This window comes from Salvelinus fontinalis, chromosome 40, assembly GCF_029448725.1.
Source record: "Salvelinus fontinalis isolate EN_2023a chromosome 40, ASM2944872v1, whole genome shotgun sequence".
Lineage (NCBI taxonomy): Eukaryota > Metazoa > Chordata > Actinopteri > Salmoniformes > Salmonidae > Salvelinus > Salvelinus fontinalis.
Window position 1 is genome coordinate 3,510,970 of NC_074704.1, and position 11,870 is coordinate 3,522,839.

Here is an 11,870-nt window from a genome sequence, read left to right on the forward strand (position 1 = left end):
ATATCTAAAAATGAATCAATACAGTAATATGAGTATGTAAAACATTTACATTTGACATTTTTGTCATTTAGCAGATGCTCTTATCCAGAACAACTTAGAGTGCATTCATCTTGGGTGAGCACATATCACAGTCAAATATACAGCATACGAACATGCCATTCCAGCTAGACAATGAAAATACACTGAGTATACCAAATATTAGGAACACCTTGGATTCACCTGGTCAGTCTGTCATGGAAAGAGCAGCTGTTCAGTGTATATACACTCAGTGTATAGAGTTTTTCAAAAAAACAAACACATTTTAATACACAACTAAAATTGATGAATCAAAATGTCTGAGAACAATAATATTTGAGGGTTGCCCTAAACAAAATGTTGCAAATGTCCTGCAATTCTACTAATTTTGTCATGGTGTGGAGAGAGAAATGTACAGTTTTTACAGCTAATTTCCTGCAATTCTACACAATTTGTCATAGGGTGGAGAGAAATGTTTTTAATATGATATTTGACTCAGAGTGACTAACAAAATCAATAGGGGCCCTCCGGTCGGTAATTCGACCATGATAACTACAAGTTTAGATAGCTGCCTAGACTAGCTTAACCCCCCAAAAATGTTGCTGACTGTCAGTGACTGACATAACAAGATAAAAATGCAGATGCCCAACAACATTTTGAAACTGCACCTTGTGTGTTCTACTATTCTAACTCCCAACAGTAAGTTAAGACCCCGACTCAACTTATTTTGTATTTATTTCTTATCAGCGGGCCTACAAAAGCTGCCCTTCTCTGGTGTAGTGTATGACTCGTACTTTCTGTTGATATGCTGTATGTGTAGGAATCTACCAACTTAATTGCATGTACACACAGGAAATGTCAGTGTACATCTACAGCTATGGTGTGTGCATCCAGGGTCGTGAGTAAACATGACGATGGATGGTCAATAGCTCGCTGTCTACTCTGTCGCTATGTTTAGATTTGAGTGTTGAGAGTTTTTATTGTTAACAGACTGATAGGATTTCCCACGACAGAATAGAGGAGATGACTAATGGTACGGTCCAAACCCCAAAGAGGGATGACTAATGGTATGGTCCAAACAAACCCTTTAGGGGGGTGTCGCCGTGGCGATCTCTCCGTGGGTCTACATGTACATTAAGAGGAGCAAGACTATCAACAACCCTGGCAGTCTCTGATATGGCACCCTATTTCCTACAGTGCATTCGGAAAGTATTCAGACCCCTTGAAAAGGGTGTGTGGTCTTCTCATACATTTGGGAAGTATTCAGACTCCTTCACTTTGTTCACATTTTGTTACATTACAGCCTTATTCTAAAATGGATTAAATAAATAACAAATCCTCAGCAATCTACACACAATACCCCATACTGACAAAGTGAAAACAGGTTTTGACATTTTTGCAAATGTATAAAAAACAGAAATACCTTATTTTACAAAAGTATTCAGACCCTTTGCTATGAGACTCGAAATTGAGCTCAGTTTCCATTGATCATCCTGTTTCCATCAGATGTTTCTACAACTTGATTGGACTCCACCTGTGGTAAATTATATTAATTGGACATGATTTGGAAAGGCACATCTCTCTATATAAAGTCCCACAGTTGACAGTGGGTATCAGAGCATGAGTTTGTCAAGCCATGAGTTTGTAGGAATTGTCCATAGAGCTCTGAGTTAGGATTGTTTTGAGGCACAGCTCTGGGGAAGCGTACCAAAAGATTTCTGCAGCATTGAAGGTCCTCGAGAACAAATTTCCATCTTCTTAAATGGAAGAAGTTTGGAACCACCAAGACTCTTCCTAGAGCTGGCCGCCTGGCCAAACTGAGCTATGGGGGCGAAGGGCCTTTGTCAGGGAGGTGACCAAGAACCCGATGGTTCCTCTGACAGAGCTCCAGAGTTCCTCTGTGGAGATTGGAGAATCTTCCAGAAGGACAACAATCTCTGCAGCACTTCACCAATCTGGCCTTTATGGTAGATTGGCCAGTTGGAACCACTCCTTAGTAAAAAGCACATGACAGCCCGCTTGGAGTTTGCCAAAAGGCACCTAAAGGACTCTCGGACCATGAGAAACAAGATTCTACCAAGATGGAACTCTTTGGCCTGAATGCCAAGCGGCAGGGACTGGGAGACTAATCAGGATCGAGGGAAAGATGAACGAAGCAAAGTACAGAGAGATCCTTGATGAAAACCTGCTCCAGAGCGCTCAGGACCCCAAACTAGGGCGAAAGTTCACCTTCCAACAGGACAATGACCCTAAGTACACAGCCAGGACAACGCAAGAGTGGCTTTGGGATAAGTCTCTGAATGTCCTTGAGTGGCCCAGCCAGAGCCCGGACTTGAACCCGATTGAACATCTCTGAAGAGACTTGAAAATAGCTGTGCAGCGATGCTCCCCATCCAACCTGACAGAGCTTGAGAGGATCTGCAGCGAAGAATGGGAGAGACTCCCCAAATACAGGTGTGCTAAGCTTGTAGCATCATACCCAAGATGACTCGAGGCTGTAATCACTGCCAAAGGTGCTTCAACAACACACTGGGTAAAGAGTCTGCAAAAATGTATAAAAAACAGTTTTTGCTTTGTCATTATGGGGTATTGTGTGTAGAGTGATGAGGGGGAAAAACGATTTAATCCATTCCGAATGCACTGTATGTAGTGCAGTACCTTTGACCATACGCAGCCATGCCTGTCTGCTACATAATAACAGATAAAAGTCTTAGATAATAGTCTTACGGAGGCTACACTTTCTTAAGTGTCTTAACAGGGTTATCTACAATCAGAGTCTCTGACAATTCTGTGAAATCTTGGCTCTCATCTCTCCTGGGAAGACTCACATTCCTTCACTAAGGCTTAGAAATTTGCCCTGCCTGCTCTTTGAAGTTCGAAGGGAATAGAGATGGGAAGTTCTCATGCGATTGGGTTTTGTGTAAAGTTTCAGCTGTTGAGGATGATTTGGAATGATTGAAATGTTGTTTTTCCAATGCCATTGTCATAAGGGGAATTTATATACATCTCTTATATGAAATGTTCTGTTTGACGGTGATTTGATGACGGGTCTTGGCTTTATCTCTCTGGTGAACTCGTGATTGGGATGAGACGAGAGTGACCTTGGAATTTTCCCTTTAAACCAATTGTAATTTGGGAGACTCCTTCTCTCATCTCATCTCTGTCTCTTTTTTCTTTCTCTCTCTCCATATTTTATTTATCTCGTTTTGCACTAGGAAATAGGGTGCCATTTCAGATTGGCCCCTACTCTGTTTGGTGTTTCTCCCTCTCCCAATGCCTCCCGTTCCCCCGTGAGGTTCTACTCCCTGGCTCAGAGTTACATTTGGTGTCAGTGTCATGTTTGAATCTGTTTTGAGCGTGTTTGGAAATGCTGCACAACCCTGGATGCCCCTCTCCCTCTCTCCCCTCTGTGCCTTAATTAGGAAGAAAGGGGAACAGACAGCATTTTGCTGTGTGTGGAATGGAACCTAGCCCACTGCCAAGTCACGTCCAAAATGAGGAATAGCATCCTAGCGCTCTGTTCTTTCCAGCCTGAGCAAAGCCATACAGGCTAGCCTGGCTAGTGTAGCCTAGTGTAGCACATGCCCAGTAGGACCAGTGATGGGAATGATGGCCAGCAAGGAGAGATTTCAATCTTTGGGGAGTTACGCTAAATGACACAACATACGAGCCATGGGCTTTCTATTAGCAGATAAGGATAATGCACAGGGGGATTAACTAACCCTCTCTGCCGCTCTCTATTTCTTTCTCTCTCTCTTTCTTTCTCGCTCTCCTTCTGCTCTCCCCCCCCCCCCCCGCTGTTTCACATGGGTCATGTTTAGATTGCACTGGGCTCCAAATACTTTAACTTGATAATTGAACGAATAATATCCAAATGGTCTTTCTCTCCTTAACAGCATTCCCCAGACTCCAGACACACACAAGCACATACACACCCTGTCTAGCGTTTTAAAGGGGGATACTGTTTTGTTATATCCCTACATGGACCTTTAGTATTTTCCTAGGATTTGTGACGTAATCTATTTTTGGGATCACATATCAGGAATTGATAGTCATCGTATTGCTTAACACATCAGGTGGACATATTTATTTTCCAAAATCAAAGCTTAAAATCCCCCAAAAATGTGTCTTGTTTTAGGCATGGGAAAGCCCTACCAATTTCTCACTTGAGCAGATGATTGAACTCATGCCCTGTTTGTACAAAGGTTCAACGCATGGCCGTATAAAGATGTGAACGCTTGGTTGATTTCTCTGGAGTAATAAAGTGTATGTTTCATATGATAGGCTGTGTGTGATCTGAGGACTGCACTGTACATCGAGACAAGAAACAACAGAACGTCATCATCGCTTATAAGTTATTACTCAGGAGCACCACTACTGAATACAGGAAGTTATAAAAATGAAATACTATCCAAATGTACAGTTAGCAGATAAACATACCAATACTGTACATGATTTACACACGTTTAGAAATGATTCATAGATATATCATGCTAAAGCAACGTAAAGTACAGTGAGTGTTTTTGAATTTGTGGCCCTAGTGGGAATTGAACCCACAACCTTGGCGTTGCAAGCGCCATGCTCTTACCAGGACCAGAAAAACACATCTTCTTGATTAACCAATCCAATTGTCTTACTATATGGTGTACTGATGTCAGATGCCCGTCTTTATACTGCATATGTGTATGTATGAGCAACTCTATCCTGACATCAGGATTTTTATTTTTTCTGCAGATCGTGAGGACCAGTCCATTCTTTGCACGTGAGTATTTTTACTTTTGACACTTTACACTATCCACTTTTACACTTCACACTACAGTATGTTTGATCCTGAAATACACCTTGTTTTTTCTCCCCACATTTTTCCTAGACGTCACATGGTTGGATGGGGGGGGGGGGGGGGTTTGAGGGGAATGTTGAAGAGGGAACAGTAACAGTTATGTAACCCATGGGTTACATAAACACACACTGTGTCTGAAATGGCATCCTATTCCCTATGGGACCTATGTGCCCTGGTCAAAAGTAGTGCACTACAAAGGGAATAGGGAGCCATTTCAGACACAGCCACAGTTAAACAAATGAGATACCTCTAACGTCAACATTACCTTTTTCCAGCCTGCTACTGCACTACCCTAACACACTGTGGTATGTCTGGTGGGAATGAACACTTTGGGGGACAACTATGGTGACCTGTTTGACAATAAGGATGATAAGTTCAGTGGGTATTTTGGTGAATCCTAGCTGAAATACTCATGTCATACAGATGTAGGATTTTAATTTGAGACAGTTTGCAACAGCTGGAGAATAATCCTGCAGCATCAAGAAATGTGAATTATTATGTGGCTTATAATCATTTTTTTAGGGGTTGATACATTTTTTTGTAATGGCAAATAATGTCTGAAATTGCTAAGTGGAAATTACAAACTTTAGAAGCCGTTTGAAAACTCAAATACACTACAAGTTAGAATTTCCTGCTGTGCATGACAATGCTGAGCAACAAAATTGTCATCAAATAAGATCCTACATCTGTATGTTGTGGGAAGCATTATCCAGGGAGTTGTGGGGTTAGGGGTTAGAACACTTCTCCTCTCTTTTCTTCTCTCCTTTCTCCTCTCCTCCGCTCTCTCCTCTCAGAGAGACAGGAAGTGTGCCCTGTCCTGATTATAAAGACAGATTCGTTTTTGTTTGGGCTCCATTTTGTTTGTTTACTCATTGCAGAGCAATTATTGAGAATCTCTCTGGGACTCTGGGAGAGAAATGTAATCGCTTGTCTCATTCTAGTTACTATATCGGCTAGGAGTTGTCAGGCCACACATTCAGGAACATCTTTGGGCCCTAGTTCTAGGGGTTTTAGCTAGTCAGGTCTACTACACAACAAAACCCAATACACTTCAACACCTCTTGGCATGTTTGTCTCGTGCCAATTTACTGTAAGCCCTACTCTACAGTACGTCAGAGCACCTTTCCTGTCAAGCCTCCAGTGTACCCAGCAGAGGAAATGGGAGGGTCCCTGTCTAAAGTAGACTGCCCTGGAGCTCCGGGCTCCTTCTATTCTAAACCGATTGATGCCAGGATGTAGCATTGGCTGATCAAATCGACTCACTTCCTGAAGTCTTGCCTGAACAATTTACCAGAGGAGGCTTATTTGGAGAACTGGGGTTTCATTTTCCTGTTTGTTTGTTGTAGCCAGGGAATGGGAGGTCGGTAATGCAGTAGGGTTGTGGATGGAAGCAGGGAAGTTTGGAGCTATAGGGTTTCAAAATTCCAGAAGTGTTCCTAATGTTTCCCCCATGTTTTTCCAAAATCCCGGTTGAAAGATTCCTGGAATCAGTAGGGAAAAATCAGAGCGGACATCCTCCAACAAGGATTTCTGAAAGACCTGGGAGCTTTTGGAGAAAAAAATTCACCTCTAGTTGGGTCAGCTAGGTATAAGCGTGCTCTCTATCCATATATAGGAGAAATGTACGCTGCGGGGAATGCCATGTATGACGTACTCCCTGAGTGTGTATGAAATGACACTGATGTATTATTAAAAACATATGAACTAGGGACCGACTGTGTTGTCGCCATAGTAGACAGGGGTTTGACCTGGTGACGATAGCATTACTTTGAAGTATATTGATAAACATGACATAGCACATGTCATGGCATACATGGTCAACATACAGATGTTGGATCTTAATTTGATTACCCTGGTGCAGGATAATATTTCTACAATGCAGGAAATGTAAAGGTTGTAGTGTATTTGAGGTTTGTAATTTACACTTTGACATTTCAAACTTGATTGTCCCATACGAAAATGTATCAACGTCTACAAAAATGTCCATTAATTATAATCCACATAATAATTCACATTTCCTGTTGCTGCTGGAGAATTTTCCTGCTGTAGCAAACTGTCTCAAATTAAGATCCTACATATGTACGGCGGCAAACAATGTACTGTACCATCATCTTTTGAAGTCTAGAGATTTTAATTGCATTTGTTATGACAATGTAATAGCATTTATATGATAGCGCTGTTTATAACAGCATTGTGTAGGCTTTGTGACAGACTCCTCTTATAAATGGTTAATTTTGTAAGATGCATTTCACATAAAAGTGTGAACATAGACAAAACACGAGCTAATGGACTGCTGTTAGGGTGTGGTGTGTTGACAATAACATGTTATACACAGGCACACACATTTCCCATTCCATTGCTGAATTTCTCCTCACAATCCTTAGTCACAACCAAAATAAGAATGCATAGGAAGTAGCCACATAGCTCACTAAATCCTTGCTTGGCGTTTTGACATCTCCATTTATATGGGGTCATCTCTTTCTCTTTACAAGAATTGGAGTGTAGTAAGAGACCTAGCATCATATCCAAAAGTGAACCGGACCTGGGTTCAAATGCTATTCAAACTCTTTTCTTTCAAATACTTTGAGCGGTTGCTCTATTCTGCCTGGAGTGCCAGATGGGCGGGGGTTGACTGTTTTGGGATTATAAACCAGGCAAGCTCAATCAAGCACAGACAAAGTATTTTCAATTATTTTGAATAGCATTTGAACCCAGGTTTGGAATGAAAATGGCCAAAGCTCAGGATGCTAACCAGCCATCCAGAGCAGTGATCCACGGTGGCCACCCTGACCCTGGGATGGTTTAAGACAAACTGTGTTAGAGGAATCCCCTCACTTAGATATACAGAATGTGAGGTCTCTGTCTCAGGGCCTATAGGTCTCTCAGAGGATATTTTCAGGGATTATGGAGTTCTGTGTTTTTACAATGTGTTGACGCCTGGGTAGTGTTGTTCTAGACCTGGTGTAAGGAGTGACGCTGTACGTGGTGTGTGTGAGTTGAGGCCTGTGTGTGTTGATGCACAGAGGTTGTGTGATTTTAGGTTTTTGTATGACAGTTAATGTGGGGCCTGATGTGAGTCTTGGTCTGTTGTATTTCGGTGAGATATGAATGTTATGACAGAATTTTATGATAACATTCATGACGAATGTAGGTCTTCGTAGAAGAGTGTGAATCAGACCTGATGTACAGTATATGCTGTAGTATGAGGTTACGACCTTGTATATTGTGAGTGATATAGTGTGAGATGAGGTCCTGTGGATGAGGTACAGATGTAGGATCTTAATTTGATCACACTTTTATTGTTGAGAATTTTCCTGCACCTCATGAAAGACAGATGAGCTTCGTGATTTACATAAATTCACTGAAAACCTGCACTAACACACGGTTATATTAACAGTATTGCACTTTTCATGTAGTCTACTTTTGGCCAGCTAATAGCCTAACCACTGATCAAGCAACATTATGGACTAAACGTTCAAATTATTATTTTGCTATGACAATATACGTCAAGTTAAGATCTTACATCTTTATGGTGGATACTGGCTAGATTCCTGTCGGCCCAGTCGGCCCCATGACAGACAGCCTCTGGTGGATCTTACGAACACCTCTCCTTTTATGGAGTTGTTAGAGCCAGCTGGACTCTAGGCTGGGATCATTCAGACAGCAGCATTGCGGTTGGCGTCTCCAGCATCTAGAGATCAAAGGCCAATAAACTACTCTCCCTCATCCTTCTGTAGTTTCCTACCTCTGTTAAATATGTCCAATACCCACCCTTGACCTTCTGGTTTAGAGCTGTAGGATATGTCTTATACATTTGTACCCTGCCTTAGTCTTCCTTAAGCCTCAAATACACTGGATTAGGAATGCTGTTTTACTTGATCTGCCTTCAGTGTACATGGATCTTTCCAGGTTATCAGACTTTTCTTTGGACCCCATGGTCTGGTAGTGGGTCAGTCTGACCCTTTAGTTTCCTTTCATCGTGGTATGAAGCAGTAGGGTAGGGCTAATCATTTGTTAGAGGCACACAGGAAGAGGTTGGATGGCATTACATTACTTTGGACAATGACAAAAACATTGTGCTTGGGAGTTGATGTTGTTACTTCGCTCAGTCACTCACGTGGTTCACGGTTTAATTCAAGTGAGTTATTGGACTGTGAACAACCTGTCAGTTCTGTTTTCCCTCTCTCGCCCTCTGTTTTTCTATCTCAAACTCTTTCTTTCACTCTCTCCCTCTGCCCCCTCCCTCTCTCTCTCTAACCTGTGTCTCCTGCTCTCCAGTGGGGAGTCTGGTGCGGGTAAGACAGAGAACACCAAGAAGGTCATCCAGTATCTGGCTCTAGTGGCCTCTTCTCACAAAGGCAAGAAGGACACCAGTGCTGTAAGTATACTGCAAACTACAATGTTTTTTTGTATCGTTTTTGCCATTGTGCCGTCAATGACAAGTGGCTATTGTGTGTCAAAAGTGGGGACCTCCCCAAGCCGGTTTCTATGCTCTAAGGGAGACTTGGCCAATGTGTGAGGAAACTGCCCCGTTGAATGATAATTCTGTACCGCAATTTCCTCCAAATAGACACAGCCAGGATCATTTGTCCACGTGAGTAAAAAAGGGAATGACCCAAGTGTGTTTTGCGTGTAGTGGTGTATGCGTGTTTTCTCCTAGAATTAAAGATTGCATGCGAGAGTGGCTCACTGACAGGTTTTTTGTAGTAAAAAATATATTTCTGACAAGATCCCCCTCCTATCAAGTTCCCCATCTCCTTTGTTGTTGAGCTCAAAATAATACATTTAAAATGTACTATAACATGAGCAATATCATCCCATATCCCCATTGTGTAACAGTGTGCTCATAACTTCCTGATATTACCAGTTATGGACCTCAACTAAAAACTGCATGATAGTGATTTTTTAATTAACATGCAGCCCTCTCATCCAAATGCAAAATGGTAGATAATATGTCAGATGATTTACTTTATATTCCCCCTGAGTTTGGTTGTTATTGTTATGTCGTCCATGGTTTTCCAAAAACACTCTTTCACTGCTTGGGGTTGGAGCCCGGCATTGAAACGGTTAACCACCACCACAGATCGTCACAGATCAACAGAGCACAGTGTGAGCATGTCCATCTACCTTTTCCTGTCTATCAAACGGCATCATATCCTGTCACCGAACCCCCCCTTACCTCATCCCCTAATCCTAACATCCACCACCCGCCATTTTGTCCTGTGGGTGTTGTGGCGGCGTCTTGCTCCTCTGTAGCGTTACACAGTAGTTGTTCTACCACTTTTGATGATTTGCACCAGTGTGGAGTTTTTCAGACACCATGTGACCTACACGTGACCTTGTGATCTCTGACCTTTGACCTTTTCATCACAACAACCAGCTCTCTCTCTCTCTTCGCCCCTGATTTTTTTTAAACTTGCAATTCCGGACAGCTCCCTACTGTCAGAATCATGCCAGAGTGAGATTCAAATGGTTGCGGGGTACGGGGAGGGGGGGAGTAATAGTCATCATTGTACAGCAATGAAGGGATTAACGTCCAGGTCAAGGGTCAAAAGATGTGTTTTTCTTTGCCATTACCCCTCAAGACCTTCAGGAGATGCAGTGAAGCCCAATCATAATTTCATTGTCCAGCCTTCTCTACCCACTGGGCACACACTGGTTGAATCAACGCTGTTTCCAGGTCATTTCAATTGAATTACATTGAACCAACGTGGAATAGAAGTTGAATTGACGTCTGTGCCCAGTGGGTACTTAGTATGAAGCGATGTATTGGCCACACATTCTTAGTAGTATTGCTAGTGTGGAGATTAGAATGTAATTCATTTTCAGAAGCCTACCACCAGCAGTGAACTTAATACGCCTGCTTTAGAACTAGAATGTGTCCCTCTCTTCTCCTCCCTCCTTCCTCCTCTCCTCCTTTCTCTCCATTTCAACAGCCTAATAATGACTGATCCTTCCTGTCATCTGTCATTTCCCCTCGCTGTTTCTTTGTTTTTCTGTCTCTTTTCTCTCTCTTTCTCTTAGTGGCTGTCTGAAGCGAGCAGGGCCTTCTTTTCCCTGCTGAAATGTAAAGTATCTGGTTGCTACTCTCTTTTCACTCAAGTACCAGTAACTCATTCTGTTTTAACATCCATTAACTTGGGTGAGGTTTATCTTTATCTTACTGGGAATTTGTCAATGAGAAGACGTGGCTGATGTGTTACCATCAAATAGTTTTCTCATAGATCTAGATCTGAAAGGCATGTGACAGACACCTCTGAACTCCAGTTAAATCATTTACCTCATTTACATTCATTTGCCCTGTGGTTGTGCACAACATTGTCCTGGTTTCAACTCTCCAGTCTAGAAACACCAAGGTGTACGGACCACAACAAGCTAACAAGCTATCATTCTCGGCTAGTCAAGATGGGAGAGGTTAAACCATCCACTGCTCCCCCCTCCTCCCTAAGCCAGAGGAGCATTGTTAAGTATGTGTGTGTTTGTGTACACGTGCACATTTCCGTGTGTGTGTTTGACAGAGGTATGCCTGCCTCTGACCCAGACAGTAAGCTAACGCAGGCCCTTTGATCAAGCGGGATATTATCAGATCTGTACAAAGCCTAGAGAGATGCAAAATATTTGATTTCTAGGAAGCACCTTTCTATAGAAATAACAATCCTGTCATCTCTGCGGACCTGGAACACACCCACTGCCTACCTACTAGCACATACTCATATCGCCACCCTCTGCTCTGGCCCCTCTCCAGACCAGCAACACTCTGAATCTACCACCTCCAGCCACTCCCTCTTCATATCCTTCCCCTGGCCCAGCCAGCAAACACTCTAGTGGGCCTCATTTGAACAATCAGGCCCTGGTTGTCTGAGGCAGATTAGTAGTGAAATAAGTCATGTTGGTAGGACATGTGTTCTCAGTGCATAGGGACTAATAGGGGATTAGATGTTCTGGAGTAGTAGGTGCTGTCCGCTCAGTTATAATGCTATTAGGCCCAGTCACGGTGTAGATATACACAGTGTAG

At 42.6% G+C, this 11,870-nt stretch overlaps 1 protein-coding gene across 3 annotated transcripts in view; it reads left to right on the forward strand.

Annotated features, from left to right (window-relative positions):
- Positions 1–11,870, forward strand: part of myh11a (myosin, heavy chain 11a, smooth muscle) — a 40,100-nt gene that overhangs the window by 9,430 nt on the left and 18,800 nt on the right. For 2 of the 3 annotated variants that reach the window (XM_055907762.1, XM_055907765.1), the window contains exons 4-6: positions 4,750–4,777; positions 9,134–9,233; positions 9,426–9,449. In XM_055907762.1, the coding sequence (XP_055763737.1) occupies positions 4,750–4,777; positions 9,134–9,233; positions 9,426–9,449 (152 nt within the window). The remainder of the gene's footprint in view (positions 1–4,749; positions 4,778–9,133; positions 9,234–9,425; positions 9,450–11,870) is intronic. The other variant, XM_055907764.1, reaches the window with a different exon arrangement.